The sequence below is a fragment of the Pelophylax lessonae genome, assembly GCF_965119305.1.
Source record: "Pelophylax lessonae genome assembly, chromosome: 1".
Lineage (NCBI taxonomy): Eukaryota > Metazoa > Chordata > Amphibia > Anura > Ranidae > Pelophylax > Pelophylax lessonae.
The window spans coordinates 88,138,359-88,159,074 of NC_138768.1; the positions used below are offsets into that span (position 1 = coordinate 88,138,359).

The 20,716-nt window shown below is 43.8% G+C and overlaps 1 protein-coding gene across 2 annotated transcripts in view; it reads left to right on the forward strand.

Moving 5' to 3' along the window:
• Window positions 1-13,439, forward strand: part of NIM1K (NIM1 serine/threonine protein kinase) — a 113,735-nt gene extending 100,296 nt beyond the window's left edge. The window contains exons 2-4 of one of the 2 annotated variants that reach the window (XM_082244230.1): window positions 1,949-2,794; window positions 11,511-11,779; window positions 12,139-13,439. In XM_082244230.1, coding sequence (XP_082100356.1) covers window positions 2,500-2,794; window positions 11,511-11,779; window positions 12,139-12,888 — 1,314 coding nt within the window. In that variant the 5' untranslated portion in view covers window positions 1,949-2,499 and the 3' untranslated portion in view covers window positions 12,889-13,439. The remainder of the gene's footprint in view (window positions 1-1,948; window positions 2,795-11,510; window positions 11,780-12,138) is intronic. The other variant, XM_082244231.1, reaches the window with a different exon arrangement.
• Window positions 13,440-20,716: the final 7,277 nt, after the last annotated feature.

Consider the following 20,716-nt stretch of genomic DNA (forward strand, 5'->3'; position numbering starts at 1 on the left):
GTCATGTGGTGCTGGCAGAGACACCCACTGCTTGAGTTTTGGCAGATTCAGCAGGAAGCGGCTGAAATTCAAGCACCGTCAAGTCATGTGGTGCTGGCAGAGCCACCCACTGCTTGAGTTTTGGCAGATTCAGCAGGAAACGGCTGAAATTCAAGCACCGTCAAGTCATGTGGTGCTGGCAGAGCCACCCACTGCTTGAGTTTTGGCAGATTCAGCAGGAAACGGCTGAAATTCAAGCACCGTCAAGTCATGTGGTGCTGGCAGAGACACCCACTGCTTGAGTTTTGGCAGATTCAGCAGGAAACGGCTGAAATTCAAGCACCGTCAAGTCATGTGGTGCTGGCAGAGACACCCACTGCTTGAGTTTTGGCAGATTCAGCAGGAAGCGGCTGAAATTCAAGCACCGTCAAGTCATGTGGTGCTGGCAGAGACACCCACTGCTTGAGTTTTGGCAGATTCAGCAGGAAACGGCTGAAATTCAAGCACCGTCAAGTCATGTGGTGCTGGCAGAGCCACCCACTGCTTGAGTTTTGGCAGATTCAGCAGGAAACAGCTGAAATTCAAGCACCGTCAAGTCATGTGGTGCTGGCAGAGCCACCCACTGCTTGAGTTTTGGCAGATTCAGCAGGAAACGGCTGAAATTCAAGCACCGTCAAGTCATGTGGTGCTGGCAGAGACACCCACTGCTTGAGTTTTGGCAGATTCAGCAGGAAGCGGCTGAAATTCAAGCACCGTCAAGTCATGTGGTGCTGGCAGAGACACCCACTGCTTGAGTTTTGGCAGATTCAGCAGGAAGCGGCTGAAATTCAAGCACCGTCAAGTCATGTGGTGCTGGCAGAGACACCCACTGCTTGAGTTTTGGCAGATTCAGCAGGAAGCGGCTGAAATTCAAGCACCGTCAAGTCATGTGGTGCTGGCAGAGCCACCCACTGCTTGAGTTTTGGCAGATTCAGTAGGAAACGGCTGAAATTCAAGCACCGTCAAGTCATGTGGTGCTGGCAGAGCCACCCACTGCTTGAGTTTTGGCAGATTCAGCAGGAAACGGCTGAAATTCAAGCACCGTCAAGTCATGTGGTGCTGGCAGAGACACCCACTGCTTGAGTTTTGGCAGATTCAGCAGGAAGCGGCTGAAATTCAAGCACCGTCAAGTCATGTGGTGCTGGCAGAGACACCCACTGCTTGAGTTTTGGCAGATTCAGCAGGAAGCGGCTGAAATTCAAGCACCGTCAAGTCATGTGGTGCTGGCAGAGACACCCACTGCTTGAGTTTTGGCAGATTCAGCAGGAAGCGGCTGAAATTCAAGCACCGTCAAGTCATGTGGTGCTGGCAGAGCCACCCACTGCTTGAGTTTTGGCAGATTCAGCAGGAAACGGCTGAAATTCAAGCACCGTCAAGTCATGTGGTGCTGGCAGAGACACCCACTGCTTGAGTTTTGGCAGATTCAGCAGGAAGCGGCTGAAATTCAAGCACCGTCAAGTCATGTGGTGCTGGCAGAGACACCCACTGCTTGAGTTTTGGCAGATTCAGCAAGAAACGGCTGAAATTCAAGCAATCTATGGCCAGCCGACGGCTAGAACCCTCATCAGCTTTTATTGCAGTCTGTTCCTGTTCGAGATTTTCCTGTACTTCTTGTCCAGAAGACAACATTGTTGCCAAGAGAGGAAGTCAGTAGAAATCTCCCCAAGGAGATTACAGACAACAAATGTTCTTATCCTTTTTTACTTTATCCAAAATGTAAAAAAAAATGTTGACAGGACTTCAACATTTGTGCTAGTGTTGTAATGATAATGGAAGGCTATAATAATTATTTTAGTAATTGTGTTATTTTTGCACCTTTTGCTGAAACCTTGAACTCCGAGAAAGTAGCTGATTCTATGGCTCTCTTTGCATGCATATGAGGAAAGTGATTTTCATAAGTCTTAATGACATTCTCTTGTTTTCTCCTCAGCAGACCTAGACGTCTGGCTAACTTTTTAGCGGGCTCAAGCGGCTAATGCAGTCTTGTCTACACTAAAGAGGCTAATGTGACATTGCAGACGCCTAATCCTGTCACCTGACCTGCAAAGTAACTTATTTCCCTGGAGCCCAAGCAGCCGGCCACTGCAAATCTGTGGATCTTGAGGAAGACCAAAGCTGAAGTAGATAACATATCGGAAAGTGTGAAGAAGAACACAGATCACTGCTAAAGGATGAAACTGAATAAGGACACAGAAACTTCTGTACTGGTACAAGAAACTAAAGAGGCTGCAGTATCTCCCACATAGGAATTTGGAAGCTTTGGGATGTCAGTGGCCGTGTTTTAAAGGGCACATTTACCTCATTTTAAACCAATTAACTTTTTATTATCAAGAAATTTCAGTGTATTGTCTTCTATCTGGACAATCCTGGAAGCCACAAATATCCAGTCTTGGCATTTTTTGGGATATCATGCAGCTGTGAACTGTGACCCTTAAGCTTTAAATTTTGCCCTAGGAGGACAATTTTTCTTAAGACGCCCAAATGTTGACTATGACAGCAATGTACGTGAATGGAGGAGGGAATCAGAGGTACGCCAGGTGGAACCGGCAGGACAGCTTGGAAGACTATACCAAATCAGACAGCTATGAGCAGGATGGAGAGGGGAAGCAGCGCAAGTTGACACCCTTTGGGAAATTGACACATGACATGTCACATGATGAAAAGACAGTCAAAGAGCTCGCTCTTGGCAAAAGAATTGGCCTTTATCGACTTCGAGGAGAGATAGGAAGTGGGAATTTCTCACAAGTTAAACTCGGGATTCATGTGCTTACCAAAGGTAATTTTTTGAACTCCAATAAAAATGGTGGCATTAACCTGTCTAAAGCCCACCGTACGTGTTTCAAACTGATTGTCCAAACTCCTGTAGATCTCACTGGATGCAAACTAAAATGCTTGTTTAGGTGGTTCCTTACATTTTGGAGATTGTACATAGAATGGGCAAAAATGTGTAACATGTATATACACATCAGGGCCCCTTTCACACAATCAGACTGATCAGGTCCGTTTTTCAGGCAGGCCTGATCAGGCCACCCATTCTCCTTTATGGGGAGGCGGATGTCAGTGGACATGTGTCAGGTGACATCAGATCAGATCTGGCGTCTGATCTGACAAGATCCGCTGAAAACAGATGGATGGTGATACTTTCCCCATCCATCCATCGGGTCGGATCGGATGAAAATGGACAGGTTGTCTGTTTTCATCTGATCTCCCAATAGAGGAGAGCAGGACTCTGACAGGTCCGTCTCTGCACAGTGAGTAGAGGTGGACCTGTCATCCATCTGCTCAGCAGGGATCAACGGAGTGATCCCCCGCTAAGCTAGCGGAGTCTGACCCGTGAGAAAGGGGTCGAAGGGTGTTACCTGGGTGTAAATTTTTTTTTTTTTTGTGCCTGTTGAAACACTTCTGTTTATTTCTGTGACTTCAGGATACACTGGATATTGGTATAGGGCCACACACAAGCAGACCAAACATGTTGCTGTGTGTAGTGTGTAATTGTATATGTATGAGAGAAAAGCCATATTACTCACAGCCCATGCAGACTCTGTTTTCTGATTTGTGTTTTGCTGATCAGTCTCCAAACTGTGTCCTGGGGGCCGAATGTGGCCCTTTGCTTGCCTTTATCCAGCCCTTGGAACACTAGTCCTCCCACTGATATAAGACACTGCTCTGCCATCTTACACCAAAAATGGGGCACCATTTCCCCCACTGACAACAATAATGGGGCACTATTCCTCCCTATGATACCAATGATGGGGTTTTGATCCCCCCCCCCCTCACCCCCTCCCAAAACCAAATGTGGCAAAGTTTGCTCCCACTGATGCCAGGAAAATGTACACTCCTTCTGGCCACAATCAGGCCCTCCTTAAATCTGAAGGACAATAAACTGGCCCTTTGTTTACAAAGTTTGATGACCCCTGATCTAAATCATTACAGGTATACCAAGCAGAATATGCCTGATAAAAAAAAAAACTTTGTGCAGCCTCTAATGAAGTGACATGCCCACAATGCTTTGGTAGCAGAGCCAGAATCATGGAGAAACATTGGGAGGCAATGGGCCCTCTGCTCACCTTCTCCTCAGATACTAGCATAATTAACCACTTGCCGATCAGTCACGTTGACTGTACTGCGGCAAAGTGGCTCGATTCCGTCCAGCGACGTAGTACTACGTCGCTGGACTCCTCCCCTTCTCGGCGGCGCTCGCACGCCGCCGGAGGCTCGCACGCCGCCGGAGGCTCGCTCCCGCTGTGTTCAGTCCAGGGGAGGAGCAGCAGCGATCGCCGCTGCTCTTTCCCGATCGTCGGGAATCGAGTCTGGAGATCCGCCCGCTTGTGTAAACATCTCCTAAGTGACAGACAGTGACAGATTGCAGGGTTGAGCATAGCTGAACATGCGATCTGTCCCTGTGTCACTCAGTCACCTCCCCCCACACACGTTAGAAAGCACCAGGCATACATTAACCCCTCCCTCTCCAATAAAGTTAACCCCTTCCCTGCCAGTGTAATTTTTACAGTAACAGTGCATATATATAGCACTGATTACTGCAGTAATGTCACTGGTAACCCCAAAAGTGTAAAAAATGTCAGTCAAGGGTCTGATCTGTCCGCCGCAATGTCGCAGTCCCGCAAAAGAAATCGCAGATCGCCGCCATTACTCGTTAAAAAAAAAAAACAGCAAAAATGACAGAAATCTTTCCCTTAGTTAGTAAACGCAATAACTTTTGCGCAAACCAATCAAAATACGCTTATTGTGATTTTTTTTTTTTTACCAAACATAGGTAGCAGAAAAAAAATTGGCCAAAAATGTAAAAAAATTTTGATTTTTAAATTTTTTGGGGGGGAATTTCATATAAAAAAATGTGAAAAATATTGTTATTTTTTCAAAATTTACGCTCTTTTTTTGTTTATAGCGCAAAAAGTAAAAATCGCACAGGTGATCAAATACCACCAAAAGAAAGCTCTGTTTGTGGCAAAAAAAGGACGTAAATTTCGTTTGGGTACGGCGTCGCACGACCGCACAATTGTCAGTTAAAGTCGCACAGTGCCGAATCGCAAAAAGTGGCCTGGACGTAAGGCAGCAAAATCCTCCGGTGGTAAAGTGGTTAATCACAGAGTCACAGTCACACAGTAATCCCCAACATTTTGAAAACCCTGAACTTTCAGTTTAAAGTGTATTACCTCTTTTGCAGTCAAATTGGTATAAAACATATTTTATATATTTTTTCCATGCTCCTATTCACATAGCGTAACTAACATAGCTTTTCCTTTCTATCTAAAGTTAAAAAACAAAAAAACAGTCCATTGAGAGCGCTGTGTGCATGTGCTGGTGACATCAGGTGCACATTTAGGAGATATTCATTATACCTACAGGTAAACTCTATTTTAAAGTGATTGTAAAGTCTAGTTTTTTTTTTTTTTTTAAAGTAACAAACATGTTATACTTACCTCCTCTATGCAGTTGGTTTTACACAGAGCAGCCCCAATCCTCCTTTTCTCAGGTCCCTCTTAGTTTCTCCTGGCCCCTCCCTCCTATCGAATGCCCCCACAGCAAGCAGCTTGCTATGGGGGCACCCAAGCCAAGCTGCAGTTCCGTGTGTCCATTCAGACACGGAGCTGCCGTTTGGCCCTGCCCCCTTTTTCTCCTGATTGGCTAACTGACTTTAATGACAGGAGCAGGAGCCAATGGCGCCGCTGCTGTGTCTCAGCCAATCAGGAGGGAGAGTCCCGGAAGGCCGAGGGACTCGTGGACATCGTTGGATAGAGATGGGGCTCAGGTAAGTATTAGAGGGGCTGGGGCGGCTGCTACACATATAAGGCTTTTTATCTTAATGCATAGAATGCATTAAGATAAAAAAGCTTCTGACTTTACAACCCCTTTAAGCTAACCTGTGGGTGAATGTTGCAAAGCAGACCTTATTACCACTGTAAAGAAGGGACTGTAAAAAATTATGTTTACAGTTATTAACCCTGGCTGTACTATGCTGGCAGATTTTATTATCAGTTGTAAACTAGACTGCCCCAACAAAGAGTTATAGATTGCAAGGGTTGGTTTCTGAATTGTATGTTAATGTATTCTAGAATAAACTTATGTGTCATGCCATAAAGACACAGTTTGGATCACTAGATATCCCCTTGTTGATTTCACCCCTTGAGAAACTGCTACGACGCTTTGACCCAACAAAACTCAGAGTATTACTCTGCCCCTGTGGCTGACTCCAACCCTAGAATCCCCATTACTCAAGCTAGATGGTCTTTACTAGATATACAATTTACTGATTCAGATTGGACTGAATTTAGTGAGATTTATAAAAGCTCCTTAATCTCCTCAAAGGATAAAACTATCCAACTGAAATTTTTTCATCACAGTCTGGCTACAAAGAATGGTTCTGTTTATAGTATTTTTAATTTTTTTTCTTTCTTGTGTTTTTTCTCTTTTTGTATATGGCATTTCAAATTGAATAAATCATATCTTAAAGAAAAACCTGTTTGCACATTGCTGCCTATTAAATGCAATAGAAACTTGTTTTTAGTGTACCATATATAATCCCACTCCAAGGAAATAGCCAAAATGGTAAGAAATATTTTTTTAATTATTGTAGAAATGCTGTGTGAATGGGGACATGTAGCAGACATACAGTATCCAACAAAAGTGAGTACACCCCTCACATTTTTGTAAATATTTTATTATATCTTTTCATGTGACAAAACTGAAGAAATTACACTTTGCTGCAATGTAAAGTGAGTGTATAGCTTGTATAACAGTGTAAATGTGCTGTCCCCTCAAAATAACGCAACACACAGCCATTAATGTCTAAACTGCTGGCAACAAAACTGAGTACACCCAAATTGGGCCTAATTAGTCGAGTTATGTTAAATTGTCCAAATTGGGCCCAAAATGTCAATAGTTTGTGTGGCCACCATTATTTTTCAGCACTGCCTTAACCCTCTTGGGCATGGAGTTCACCAGAGCTTCACAGCTTGTCACTGGAGTCCTCTTCCACTCCTGCATGATGACATCACAGAGCTGGTGGATGTTAGAGACCTTGAGCTCCTCCACCTTCCATTTTAGGATGCCCCACAGATGCTCAATAGGGTTTAGGTCTGGAGACATGCTTGGCCAGTCCATCACCTTTACCAACAGCAAGGCAGTGGTCATCTTGGAGATGTGTTTGGGGTCATTATCATGTTGAAATACTGCCCTGCAGCCCAGTCTCCGAAGGGAGGGGATCATGCTCTGCTTCTGTATGTCACAGTACATGTTGGCATTTATGGTTCCCTCAATGACCTGTAGCTCCCCAGTGCTTGCAGCATTCATGCAGCCCCAGACTATGACACTCCCACCACCATGCTTGACTGTAGGCAACACACACTTGTCTTTGTACTCCTCACCTGGCTGCCGCCAGACACGCTTGACACCATCTGAACCAAATAAGTTTATCCTGGACTCATCAGACCACAGGACATGGTTCCAATAATCCATGTCCTTAGTCTACTTGTCTTCAGCAAACTGTTTGCGGTCTTTCTTTAGAAGAGGCTTCCTTTTGGGATGACAGCCATGCAGACCAATTTTATGCAGTGTGCGACGTATGGTCTGAGCACTGACAGGCTAACCCCCCACCCCTTCAACCTCTGCAGCAATGCTGGCAGCACTCATACGTCTATTTCCCAAAGACAACCTCTGGATATGACACTGAGCACGTGCACTCAACTTCTTTGGTCGACCAAGGAGAGGCCTGTTCTAAATGCAACCTGTCCTGTTAAACCGCTGAATGGTCTTGGCTACCAGTTTCAGGGTCTTGGCAATCTCCTTATAGCCTAGGCCATCTTTATGTAGAGCAACAATTCTTTTTTGTCAGATCCTCAGAGAGTTCTTTGCTATGAGGTGCCATGTTGAGCTTCCAGTGACCAGACGTCAGAGCGATAACACCAAATTTAACACACCTGTTACCCATTCACACCTGAAACCTTGTAACACTAATGAGTCACAAAAACCGGGGAGGGAAAATGGCTAATTGGTTCCAAATTGGACATTCTCACATAGAGGTGTACTCACTTTTGTTGCCAGCGGTTTAGACATTAATGGCTGTGTGTTGAGTTATTTTGAGGAGGCAGCAAATTTATACTGTTATACAAGCTGTACACTCATTACTTTACATTGTAGCAAAGTGTCATTTCTTCAGTGTTGTCACATGAAAAGATAGAATAAAATATTTACAAAAATGTGAGGGATGTACTCACTTTTGTGAGATATTGTACATCATAATGGGTTTTTCTCAAATATAATTGCAAGTGTGGAAATATACTTCAAATGAGCTAAATACATTCCAAGCACAAAAGAAGTGTGCAAAGTAATATGGTTTGTTTTCTTTAAACATCAGCCACAGCCTGAGTAGGAAAGCCTGCCCCCTGCCTGCAGAGCCAAAGCTAGATCTCTTCAATTATCAAGGAACGTGAGCTTTGCTGATTGCAGAACAATAGGTCTTACAGGCTTTCCGATTTGGTCCGCTTGTCTGTTTTTCAGACGGACCTGATCGGATGCTCCATGCAGCCCTATGGGGCAGCGGATGTCAGTGGAGACACGTCTGCTATCTGATCCTGTCCACGAAATCCAGACGGATGGAAACCCTATTCCATCAGTCTGGGGGATTGGATCTTATAGAATCGGAAGAAAATGGACAGGCAGTCTATTATCATCCGATCTCCCATAGAGGAGAGCTGGGATCTGACAGTTCCGTCTCTGCCAAAAAAGCAGAGACGGAGCTGTCATCCGCCTGTTCAGCGGGGGTCGGTGGATCGATCCCTGCTGAGCAAAATGGAGTCCACCGAGCGCACCGCCCGTGTGAAAGGGGCCTAACTCAGTATTGGGCATGGCAGACCTCTGGATATTGGCCATGGCCACTGCTTCCACCTATAGAGCACAGGTCCTTCTTTCCAGCATGTTGGCAGGGAACAGGCTTTTCAAGTCAGGCTGTGGCTGCTTTCCAAAGTAAACAAACTGAAGGATTTTATACAGCTTTTGTTTTGATGCATCTGAAATGTATCTAGCTGATTCTAACTGAAAGTTAATTTGGGCTTTAAAGTCATGGCAAAGCAAGATGAAATATCCAATGTTCATGAAACATACCACGGACTCGTGTATTCTGTAATGGAACAGGCAATAACCCGGCAATGGAGAATAGGACATTAAGAATGTTAGCTCTACTTGTAAAAAAAAGAAAGTTATTTTTGGAACAAATCACAGCTGAATGTCATAAAAGCTCTTGTGTTCTACAGCAAAACAGGCCTAATAGCCCAGCAAAGCAGTGGAGACATGCTGTTTTTAATTTTCTTAATTTCTTGGGAAGCCACTATCCAGTAATGAGCACTACAGTAAGGGGCCAGTAAATGTGCAGTGCTTTGATAAGGGTTGCATTTTCCATAATGGCATGTGTATGCCAATGCCAAGAGCAGCAGGATAAGAGGTGAAGCGCCAGTCCTTGTTCTTTACAAATCGTGACATTTTTGTTCATTATTTCATTCTTGCCTTATGGGAACCAATGGATAGTTGTGTCTAAATTCAGCAATAGAACTTTAGATGGAAGTCTGCTTAAGGGATGAAGACTCTACAGTTCGTAAAGTGTATCCAAACCCAAAAACAAAAATGTAATATATTGCAGCTTACGAGTCCTTAGATAGGACTTGCAAAGACGAACCACCAAGTCGACAACCCATCGATCGCGATCTACCTGCTGATCGTGGGAAGCTGAAAGGTAGATCACGATCAGGGCTGTGCCAATGCTTCCCCCCAGGCTCACCCGGCATTGATCTCTCTTCACTAGCACCGAGGAGTGAAAGGCATGGAAAGCGGGACCGGGAGCTACTTTAGTTAACTTTGCAAGTTAACTAGCAGGTGATTGCTTGCTCTGCTCTGAGGTCTCTGAAAGGTTGCCTACCCCTGACTTACCAGATGTCCTAACACATTTCCTGTATAGGCCTCTGAACGGTCCGCCTGTGTGAAAGGGGCCTTAGGCCCCTTTCACACAGGTGTACCGTTCAGATCCGCCTGTCAGTTTTTTTGGCGGATCTGAACGGACGCTCCATGCATCTCTATGGGGCATCGGATGTCAGCGGAGACATGTCTGCTGACATCCAATCCGATCCGTCAAATCTGGACGGATGGAAACCCTATTTTCCATCCATCCAGCGGATTGGATGATAACAGACAGACGGTCCGTTTCCATCCGATTCCCCCATAGAGAACAGCGGGACCTGACAGCTGTGTTTCACACACAGCGCGGAGACAGAGCTGCCTTCCGCCTGCTCAGCGGGGGATCTGCGGATCGATCCCCCGCTGAGATAAAAGGAGTCCGCCGACGGACCGGATTGTGTGAAAGTGGCCTCAGAGTGCAATGCTCACTCAGCAAACTGTCTCCCTCCTCATATCCACTCTCTTCTCAGCCAGTGGCCAAAGTCTCAGTGCAGATTGGACCAAGCAGGATTCTACTCTTAAGCCCCGTAACACACGCAACGATTATCGGCCGACCGATCGTCCGACTTTTGTCCAGAGTTGTGTTTTGTTGGTTGGAATGTGCCTAGACTGCACACGAATTTTCTCGCCCAACAAAAATCTGCTTCTGAAGTGATGTCATGTGTTGGTTTGCTTTCTTTGTGTTCTTTCTTCTCTGAGCATGCCCAGTCCTGCTCATAAGATTTTTCCCTGTCGGAATCAGTACTGACTGCACGAAAATCGGCCGTATTTTGACGGCCAACAAAAATTTTATAGTCTGCACAACAAGTTTTTTTTGGCCGAAAAGTTGGAGTCGGTTGTCGGAAGCATCATACTAACAAGCCGAGAATCGGCAGATCGGACGTTGGACGAAAATTCCCGGCCAATTTTCGATGCGTGTGTACGGGGCTTTACTCTCTGTGCTGTAATATCATATCACAGACAGGAAGAGAGACATGGGCTACTAGAATGCCCAGACTAAGCAGCTCTAAATTAAAGGGTCAGGGCTAAATCTGAAAAAAAAAAGAAAACTTGTGCAGCCATCGCATCTATGGACTGGTAAACTGCAATATATTCAAATTTTATTTTTGCGTTCAGATATCCTTTAATAGCACATGAAACATAGAATCATCTCTCCTTTCTCATGTTTGATGGTCTGTACAGTTGAAAAGTATCTCTGCGTATAAAGTAGACTTTATGCTATCCCTCAGCAGCTCAATGCAGAAGTAGCTTTACTAATATAATCACATGACACGGGGACACAGGGGACAGAACTCGTGATTCCTTATTCAGGTGTGCCTAGGGCAGCTTGATGATTAAATACAGCCTTGGATGGAAGTACACATATAATGTGGTAAGGCTTACCTCCTGATTCTTCACGTAAGACACCTCCCCATGAAAGAAAACTGTAAAAAAACTGTGTAATAAAAACCTCAATTGTGTGTATGTAACAGGTCGACTTTACAAGCTTTCTAAGCTAAACCTCATGCCTATTTTTTACTTCTGTGCAGAAAGAGTTGCAATAAAAATTTTGGACAAGACCAAGTTGGACCAGAAGACCCAACGCTTATTATCAAGAGAGATCTCTAGCATGGAGAAGCTGCACCACCCCAATATCATCCGACTTTATGAGGTGGTAGAGACCCTGTCTAAGCTGCACCTGGTAATGGAGTACGCCTCTGGAGGGGAGCTCTTTGCCAAAATTAACACAGAAGGGAAGTTATCGGAGTCGGAAAGCAAAGTGATCTTCTCACAAATAGTATCTGCTGTGAAACACATGGTAAGGTCCTTAGCCACATGTAGTGCCGTATTGCTCAAACAATGGCAAAGTTCAAACCTTTGATTGTAACATTTACAACATAAATATCTATTGGATAGTGGATTTTGTCATAGAGATTTTATTATATATTTTTATTGAGAAACCTGTGCAAAGCACCACCCAAACCAAAATGGATATTAGGGACTTACTTTGGAATTCTGTGATCTATATATCTGTATTTTACCCACAGCCTCGTACAATTATATGGTCACTAAACCTCTTACCGTAAATCAATATACAGTAATTATCATTTACAACAGGTATACATTTTTTTTATATCTTCTGATTTAACTGCTATTCTTTTTTTTTTTTTTACCCAGCATGACAATAACATCATACACAGAGACTTGAAGGCAGAAAATGTATTCTACACCAGCAACACATGTGTGAAGGTTGGAGACTTTGGCTTTAGCACCATCAGTAAAAAAGAAGAAACACTGAACACCTTTTGTGGTTCTCCACCTTATGCTGCACCAGAGCTTTTTCGGGATGAACATTACATTGGTGCTTTTGTTGATATCTGGGCATTGGGCATACTTTTATATTTTATGGTGACAGGTAGCATGCCTTTCCGAGCAGATACTGTGGCCAAATTAAAGAAGTGCATTTTAGATGGAACATACTCCATTCCTCCATATGTGTCTGAATCTTGCCAGCGACTGATTAAGGGGATGTTAAAACCTGTACCTTCAGAGAGGTGCAGTGTGGACTACATCATGAACAATGAATGGATGCATGGAATACAGTATCCAAAGCCTCTGGAACCCTTCAGTTTGGACCCAAAGCATCTCTTAGATACAGATTCCCTCAAGGATGATGAAACAGAAGTAAAGAACACTTTGGAGAGTTTGGGTATAACAGAGGAACACATACTTAACAATCGGGGCAAAGATTCCCGAAGCTCTATCACTGGAGTGTATAGGATTGTCCTCCACAGGGTGCAGAAGAAGAAAGCAATGGAAAATGTTCCCCTCATTACCAGTCTAGAGCCAAAGGAGAAGAACACAAGAAAGCCTCACAGAACCCGACGAGAAATAAGGCACACCTCTAAATTTTGTTCAATTTTATAAAATGTGTAGAAGCTAAACTTTTACAGGAGTGCCCATGAGATTATAAACTTTTTTTTTTTTTTTAATTCAGTGATGCCTTGAAGACCATTTTCAAATATGATACTCCCTAATAACTATATTGTTTATATAAGTTATTTGCTAGAAGGGATCTGAGTGTGCCAATGCTTCCATTAATTGTTCAGCAAACAGATCTGTACAATTAGTAAGACTCATCACTTACATACAGTGGCTTTGAGAACTGGAGCAGTTTTAGGCTTAGTGGGTTGCTAAACCTGGGCTTTTGTGAGAATGTGTGCTATCAGTATTTTCAGGTACTTTAAGCCCGTATAGACAAAGCACCAACTGAAAAGATATTTCATTTTGTTGTGCCCTCGGAGATTTCATCTTTTTGGTTTTCATTACGTTTCAGTTTGCCCAAAATGGCCAGATGGTGGAGGATAGCTCAGGGCTATGGGGTGCCTAAACCCAAGCTCTGGACTCTATCCACCTCCTGTGGTCATAATGATGAGGTCTTCTGATACTTGGTGCTCAGTTTGTTTCACAATATAAAATATGCATCCAAAGAAAAAAGGATTGCTTGATTTTACAGTAGCGTTCATTTTTGTTTACTGGCTAGGGGTGCCCACAACTGGTCTTTCAGTTAATGTATTTCGGGGATTCTAACACTGAGACCTTCAAACCAGTTTTCTCTGCTGGGAAAATGAATGCTACTGTAAAATCAAGCAAGTCTTTTTTCTTTGGATACACTGCAACAACAAACAAACACAAGGGCGCACCGGCCTAGTGCATTATCATTTAGATGGTTTATTTAAAAAATAGGATTAAAAATACTCACAGACGAGTTCTTGTTAAAAGTATGTCACAAAAAGAATGCAGTCCTCAGTAAAGGTATCCGAGGATGAGAAGTCCCTTAGATTCTTGAAGGCTAACGCGTTTCGAGTAGGCTCTGAGGAAGAGGCTAGGCCTTGAAACGCGTTAGCCTTCAAGAATCTAAGGGACTACTCATCCTCGGATACCTTTACTGAGGACTGCGTTCCTTTTGTGACATGCTTTTAACAAGAACTCGTTTGTGAGTATTTTTAATCCTATTTTTTAAATAAACCATCGAAATGATAATGCACTAGGCCGGTGCGCCCTTGTGTTTGTTTGTTGTTGCAGTGTTTCCAGACTTCCCTGGTCGTGTAAGGGGCAGCAAGTTCGTAGCATTTTTCCTGGGTTGACGTGTCCACAGCTACAGAAATACCTTTAATACCTTAATAAGGTGGACTAAAGTTCACACCACTCCGAGCGCAGGTCACGGGTGCTTTGCACCAAAAAACTGTATGTACTGTTTTTTCTTTGGATGCATGAGTCCCCGAAAGACATTAACTGAAAGACCAGTTGTGGGCACCCCTAGCCACTAAACATGTGCACAAGGGCAAGATAAATGATATGATGACCTTTTCAAGAATAGTTTATGCCTGGGTTCACACTGCTGCACTGCGATGTGGTGTGAATTTGATTTGGGTATTTGTCCAGGGTGAGGTGCTAATGTGATTTGCGGTGTGGAGGTGCAAACAAATTTGCATTGAACCATAGAAGTTTGCATCGCACCCGCACCAAAGAAGCACAGGAGTCTTTTTTCTACCCGCATCAATTTCCCAATCTGATATGTGAACCAAACACATAGATATCTATTTAGGTGACATGCGACTCTTGGGCTCCCTAACCGCTCAGGATTTGGCAGCAGTGTGAACCCAGGCTTAAGGGCCACCACTCGTTAAGCTACAGTAATTTTACAGCATGATTTAATATTTCCATTTACAGCAATAAGAACCAGGGAGAAATTGTCTACCTGAAGCCCAGAAACTATTTGGTAATACAGTAGGCTTAATGACAGCCCAGCCCTCAAATCCACAGCTTTATTGCCTGTAAGTGACTGGTCTGCTTTGGATATGCACAAAGAACATGAGAGTCATTTTTATTTTTCTAATGTTTAACCACAATTTAGATAAATCATCAAAATGCATCATGGCTTTCCTGTATATAGTAGACATTGGGATGTGATTTATAAGTTGCTCTGGTGTGCCATTAAAACAGTGTGTGATGTGACCACAAAATCACACCTGTGGTGAAAGTTTGGGTAGGCAGTGGCACCTTCTTGCATTTCAAGTAAATTGTCGCTATGCATGGTATACACAAAAAAAGGCTTATTTAAAACATGTTTTTGCCCAAACCTGCTTCATTTTGTGCTATGGCCGAACATCAGCTGGTTTAATTACTCACTGGCATTTCAAGTTCTGCCTCCCAGCCTTTATTAAAGACGACCAAAGTCACATAGATAGATATTCAGTCAGAGATGATAACAGCCTCCATTTTTATATTACTTCTTACACTTTCCTGTACAGCTGTTGCACAGTTTGGCTAAATATTACCCAACAGTCCAATAGACACCAGAGGTTGACTATGCTGCCTAGTACATTAGGTTATTTAACAGATGACACCCTCTCTCTTCCTCTGTCCTACAGCTCTGCGTGGGGACACTTGTGCTGAGAGGAGTTTCTTTTTATGCCCCGTACACACGTTCCGATTATCGTACGACAAAACTCGCTTTCGACCTGGTCTCACGATAATCTGATCGTTAGTACACAGCTTTCGACAGCCGATCACGACAGTTGGTCCAACAAAATCAGAAGGGACAAACAGGAAAACTTCTGTCGTACGACATCTTCTCGAACGATAATCGTTTCGTCAGTACAGTATGCGTACGCTAAAAGTCGATCGACAAATACCACGCATGATCGGAAACAGTCAAATGACGTTACACGGCGCAGGGGTCAGACGTATATACATCACTTCCGATACGTAGCTATGAAAAATACACCTGGTCAGTGAATCGTACGAAGAAAATCTGATGGTTTGTACGCAGAGTTGCTTTCGATTTTAGTAACATGCAACAATTACGAAACTTTAGTCGTACGATTACCGTACGATAATCGGAACGTGTGTACGGGGCATTACTTAGCAATGCCAAGCATAGAACAGCGGGAGGGCAGGGAGTACATTATATAATTTGTTGGGGTACAGGATGATACATAGATAAAAAAAATGTGTGACTTCAGCTGAGCTTTAAGCTAAAAGTAAGGCTTTCATACCCCCTCTGCTGGATTTTACCTATTGCTAAAGAATCTTTTAGAAGAAGAGGGTAGTACTATGATGATGGGTTCTGTGGTTTGATGGAGTCAGAAACTACGGAGGTTGAATCTCACTTCCAGAATTCTCAAGAAATATACCAAGCTGGCCGGTTACTCAGCCCACCATTTACATCTAGTACTGAAATAGCACTTTTGGGTGGAGGGACCCTTTCAATTTTGGGATGCTTGCAGAAGGATTTGGCCCCCACCAAACTCCTAGATCTGCCACAACCTCTATCTGAATGTTATAGGCAGCATACTACTTTTCCTTTGGCTAATTGTTTGTTCCAGAATTCTCAGGAGGGCATGTATTAGTGAGAGCAGGGATGTATGGAAGCCACTTGTGACTTTAGTTTTTTATATTGAAAATCCCAAAGAGAACATTTCTTACTGAACTCATAACTGCTGCATCATGTCAGTGTGGAAGTCAAGGGGAAGCAGCTTTTATGAGGACATTGGCACCTCGAAGACTAATTCTTGTGTGACCTTCCTAATAGCACTTTTTTCTGACCTTAGTCTTAATAGCACTTAAAGCGGCGTTCCACCCAAAAGTGGAACTTCCGCTTTAGGTGGTTCTAACCCCCTGACATGCCACATTTGGTATGTCATTTTTTTGGGGGGGGGAGCGGGTACCTAGTTTTGACAGGTACCCGCTCCCACTTCCGCTCGGAGTGCCGCGGCGCCCTGAGCAGAAGTTCTCCTCTCCCCCTCCCTCCCTACAATCTTCTGGGACATGTCAGAGGTCCCAGAAGATTGCCGGCCAATCACGACGCGTAGCGCAACTCGCGCATGCGCAGTGCGTACCCGGCTGTGAAGCCGCAAACTGTCACAGCCGGGTGCCCACACCAGTGATGCCGGCGCCGCAGACCAGAGAGGGAGAAGAGCGAGGCTTCGGGCGGCCGCATCACTGGACCGTTGGACAGGTGAGTGTGTGAGGCTGGAACTCCGCTTTAACCTTTGTTACATGACATAAATTCTCCTAAGAAATATGGAGAGACATTTTTTCCTTGCGCAATTTTTTTTTCCATTGAGAGCTCACGGTGTTAAAGCTTAACTTCAGGATTTAGTGAACTTTAAAGCGGAACTAAACCCTCCTATCGTTTTCAGCCAAGGAAGCTGCCATCTTGGCCTCTGTTTAATCTTCAATTGCCATGATGCTGTACATGTGTTCAGATATGACACCAGCCATTGCATGGTTTGGCAGTTTGGTTGAGAAACTGTTAAATCAATGAGTTTAGTTCCGCTTTAAGTAGTTAGTTTGGACTAAGCTGGACCAAACTACTTCCTTTACTAGGACATGCAGCCGCTGTGTGCACTGTATAAACTGTATGTATTCATTAGCTACATAGAGTATACAGTGCTGTGTTCCAGCAGCGAGATGAGAGCTTTCCTCCCCACTTCTAGGAACAAAATCGAGTCGGGTTGAGCCATTTGCAGGAGGTTTTACATTTGATGAATGAATACAAGGCTCCCCCTGAGTTGGAGAGGTGGACAGGTGAAGTCACAATCTCCACCTCAGCTAATCTGAGGAAACTTTGTATTTATTGATAAAATATAAAGCCTCCTGTGAATGGCTGAGCAGCTTGGTCCAAAGGAGCTATTTAAAGTTAACTTAAACTTGGCGTTAGGCTTTAAAGCTGAACTTGAAGCATGATGTGATGCAGGGATGTATTCATTAAACATCAATACATTTTTTTTTAGTTTGTTTAAGTGCATAAATTCATCTTGATGTCAGTAGGAGCACTGGGAGCCAGTCATGCTTTGCTGCAGTGTTTTTGTGTTGTCACTAAATATATTGATTGCAGGAAAGAGCAGAGTGATGACTTATCAGTGTGCTGCTGCTGCTCTTTTCTTAGTTATCTGGGACCCTGGTGGTGTTCACTTGACTATTATATATGTTACTGCAGTGGAGTTTGAGGATCAGGTTATCTTATCTGATATGGGTGGATATCTGAGTGGCTGGTCAAAATTAAAATTTCTCCAGCAGGGTAAATAGTTATTTAATATGTATTTCAGCTGTGCATTTAGCTTCTTTCTCAGAGTTCAGCTGTCAAAGCGGATCTTCCTGACATACTAGAAACATTATGGCTGCTGATGCAATGCTAATGCTGCACAATCAAATCAGTAGTAAAGCTTTTTAAGCTCAACTCCAGGTAGATGTAAAAGACACAATTACTGCAGGACTACATTTAATAATACATTATTATTGGGTTTTATTTTAAAGGCAAGCAGTATGAGTACCTGAATATGACCTGGCATCAGCCCTTGGCAATTCTTTTTACAGCAGAGCCTAAACTGGAAGGGGCAGAAGCAGCAATAGGAGCCCAAGGCCCCTTTAAACACACGGACCGCACGTTTCATCAGTTCAGTCACATTTTTCTCAAATTAAAAACATTTGAAGTTTACATCAGTTTTTCATCCGTTTTTACATCAGTTTTTTTACATCCACTAGCTAGAGTCCTTAACCACTCAAGTCCCAGAGCCATTGTTTTCATGCAAAAACTGACCGTTTGTTCGTTTACATCCGTTTCTCATCTGATCCATTTTTTTTTTTAACCGAACAAAAAATAGGGCTTTGATCTGTTTAAGAAATTATATGTTGACAGATGCAGATGTAAACGGGTTATCATCCATTTACATCCCTTTTTTTCCATAGAGATGCATTGATGTCCATTTTTCATCTGGCAATGAATAGATGAAAAACAGACAAACAGTCCACACATGTGAAAAGGGGAATAATGCTGCTTTTCCTTTAACTGTCCTGGTACAGACTAAGGCCCCTGTATCCCTGGCGGAGTCCACCAGCGATCCGCCCACTCAGCAGGGCATCTCTCCTCTAATCCCCGCTGAGCAGGCAGATGACAGGTCCATGTCTGTCCTGCTGATGCAGAGCGGACACAGACACAGCCGCTGTCCTCTATGGGGCTGTCAGATGGAACTGGACCGCCTGTCTGTTTCTATCTGACTGTCATTCGATCCGATCTGCCAGACAGATGGGGAGCGGATCCCCATCCATCTGTTTTTAGCAGTAAGGGTCGGATGTCAGTGGGTGTCAATGGATACATGTCCGTTGACAATCGGCACTCCAGAGAGAGCAATGGATGATCTGATCGAGTCTTTCTGAAACACTGACAGGCGGACCTGATCAGCCAGTCTGTGTGAAAGGGGCCTAGGCTAGGATAAGACCTGTAATGGCACTTTTCCACTGCAAGTACCGGCTCGGCTCTACTCGGCCCTGCTTGGCCCGGTTTGCTTTTCCACTGCTGGTACCGCATGGTACGGTTTTGGAACGGTTCGGTACGGTATGGTTTGCTTTTCCACTAAAGTAGTACTAAAGTTAAGTGGGTGGGATAACAACGATTCTCTGACAAATCAGTGGCTAGTAGTGACTGCATGCAAAGGATTGTGGGATATAGTACCGGGTATGGTACCTCTTGGAACCACAATCGAGGTGGTACTGTTTTTGAGAGCCGTACCGTTCGGTTCCATGCAGTGGAAAAGCGCCGCCGTACCGAACCGTTCCTACACCGTACCATGCGGTACCAGCAGTGGAAAAGCACAAAAGCGAGCCAAACCGTTCGGTTCCATGCAGTGGAAAAGCGCCGCCGTACTGAACCGTACCGAACCGTTCCTACACTGTACCATGCGGTACCAGCAGTGGAAAAGCACAAAAGCGAGCCGAACCGTTCAGTTCAATGCAGTGGAAAAGCGTCATAAGAGTTACTAAACAGCAGCAGAACTGTCAGATAGGGCTGTGCTATTTGGCAGAGTTGTGTATATCACAAATTTGTATAGACAGAAATGCAAACCCTTTGGCAGGTAAAAAAAATCTCAACTGAAGAGTGAACAACAAAAAATCAGTCAATATGGAAGGAAATTCCATATTAGAAAGGGTTCTACCTGATAAGAATGAGAATTTTCTTCTACACTGACTGATCACAAGTGATGCGATTGAGCTTGTCATCAGAATAAGACCGTACTTTGGTCTTGCCAAAGGAATCTTAACTAATTTAGACCTCAGTGAAGGACATTTACATTTTAACAAGGTGCTTTAGCAGCATTATAGCGGCACACCATAAACAGCCATAATGCTGCACCTTTACGTGACAATACGGCATTTGCTATAAGGCTTCTGAAACATGTATTTGCTGTTCCAGCCCACCAGTGAGGAATTAGTAATCAGTATTCCCGATGGACAGTCAGCTGAATACTGGACAGTCAGCTGAATACGTGTCATTCTACGCTGAATGATAAGGGTGTTAGGCTGATTAGTAAAAATGGCATCTAGGATCAGGATAATCTGTTACGCTGCTGGTCCTCCTAATGTGCCGCACTGCTCACAAGGATCCCTTAAAGCCCTAATTAAAAGATGACATCTGCCAATTAATGTTTCCATTAGTCACAGAGAAAAAAAAAAACAAAATCAGACCTAGAGAAAGCCTTGACTAGGAAATTGGTATTAGTAACTGAAGTTGAATCAATACCTCTCAGCTCATGGCTGCATTTACTGATTTTTTCATGTTAAACAATGTTTACATAATCTATTATCATGCTTATCAGCATCTTTTTGATGCATTTGTCCTTTTTTGATCCATGTGTCTAATTGTCCCAACTTCTAAAGAGCTCCAAATGCTGTATATAAAAAAAACTCCCTT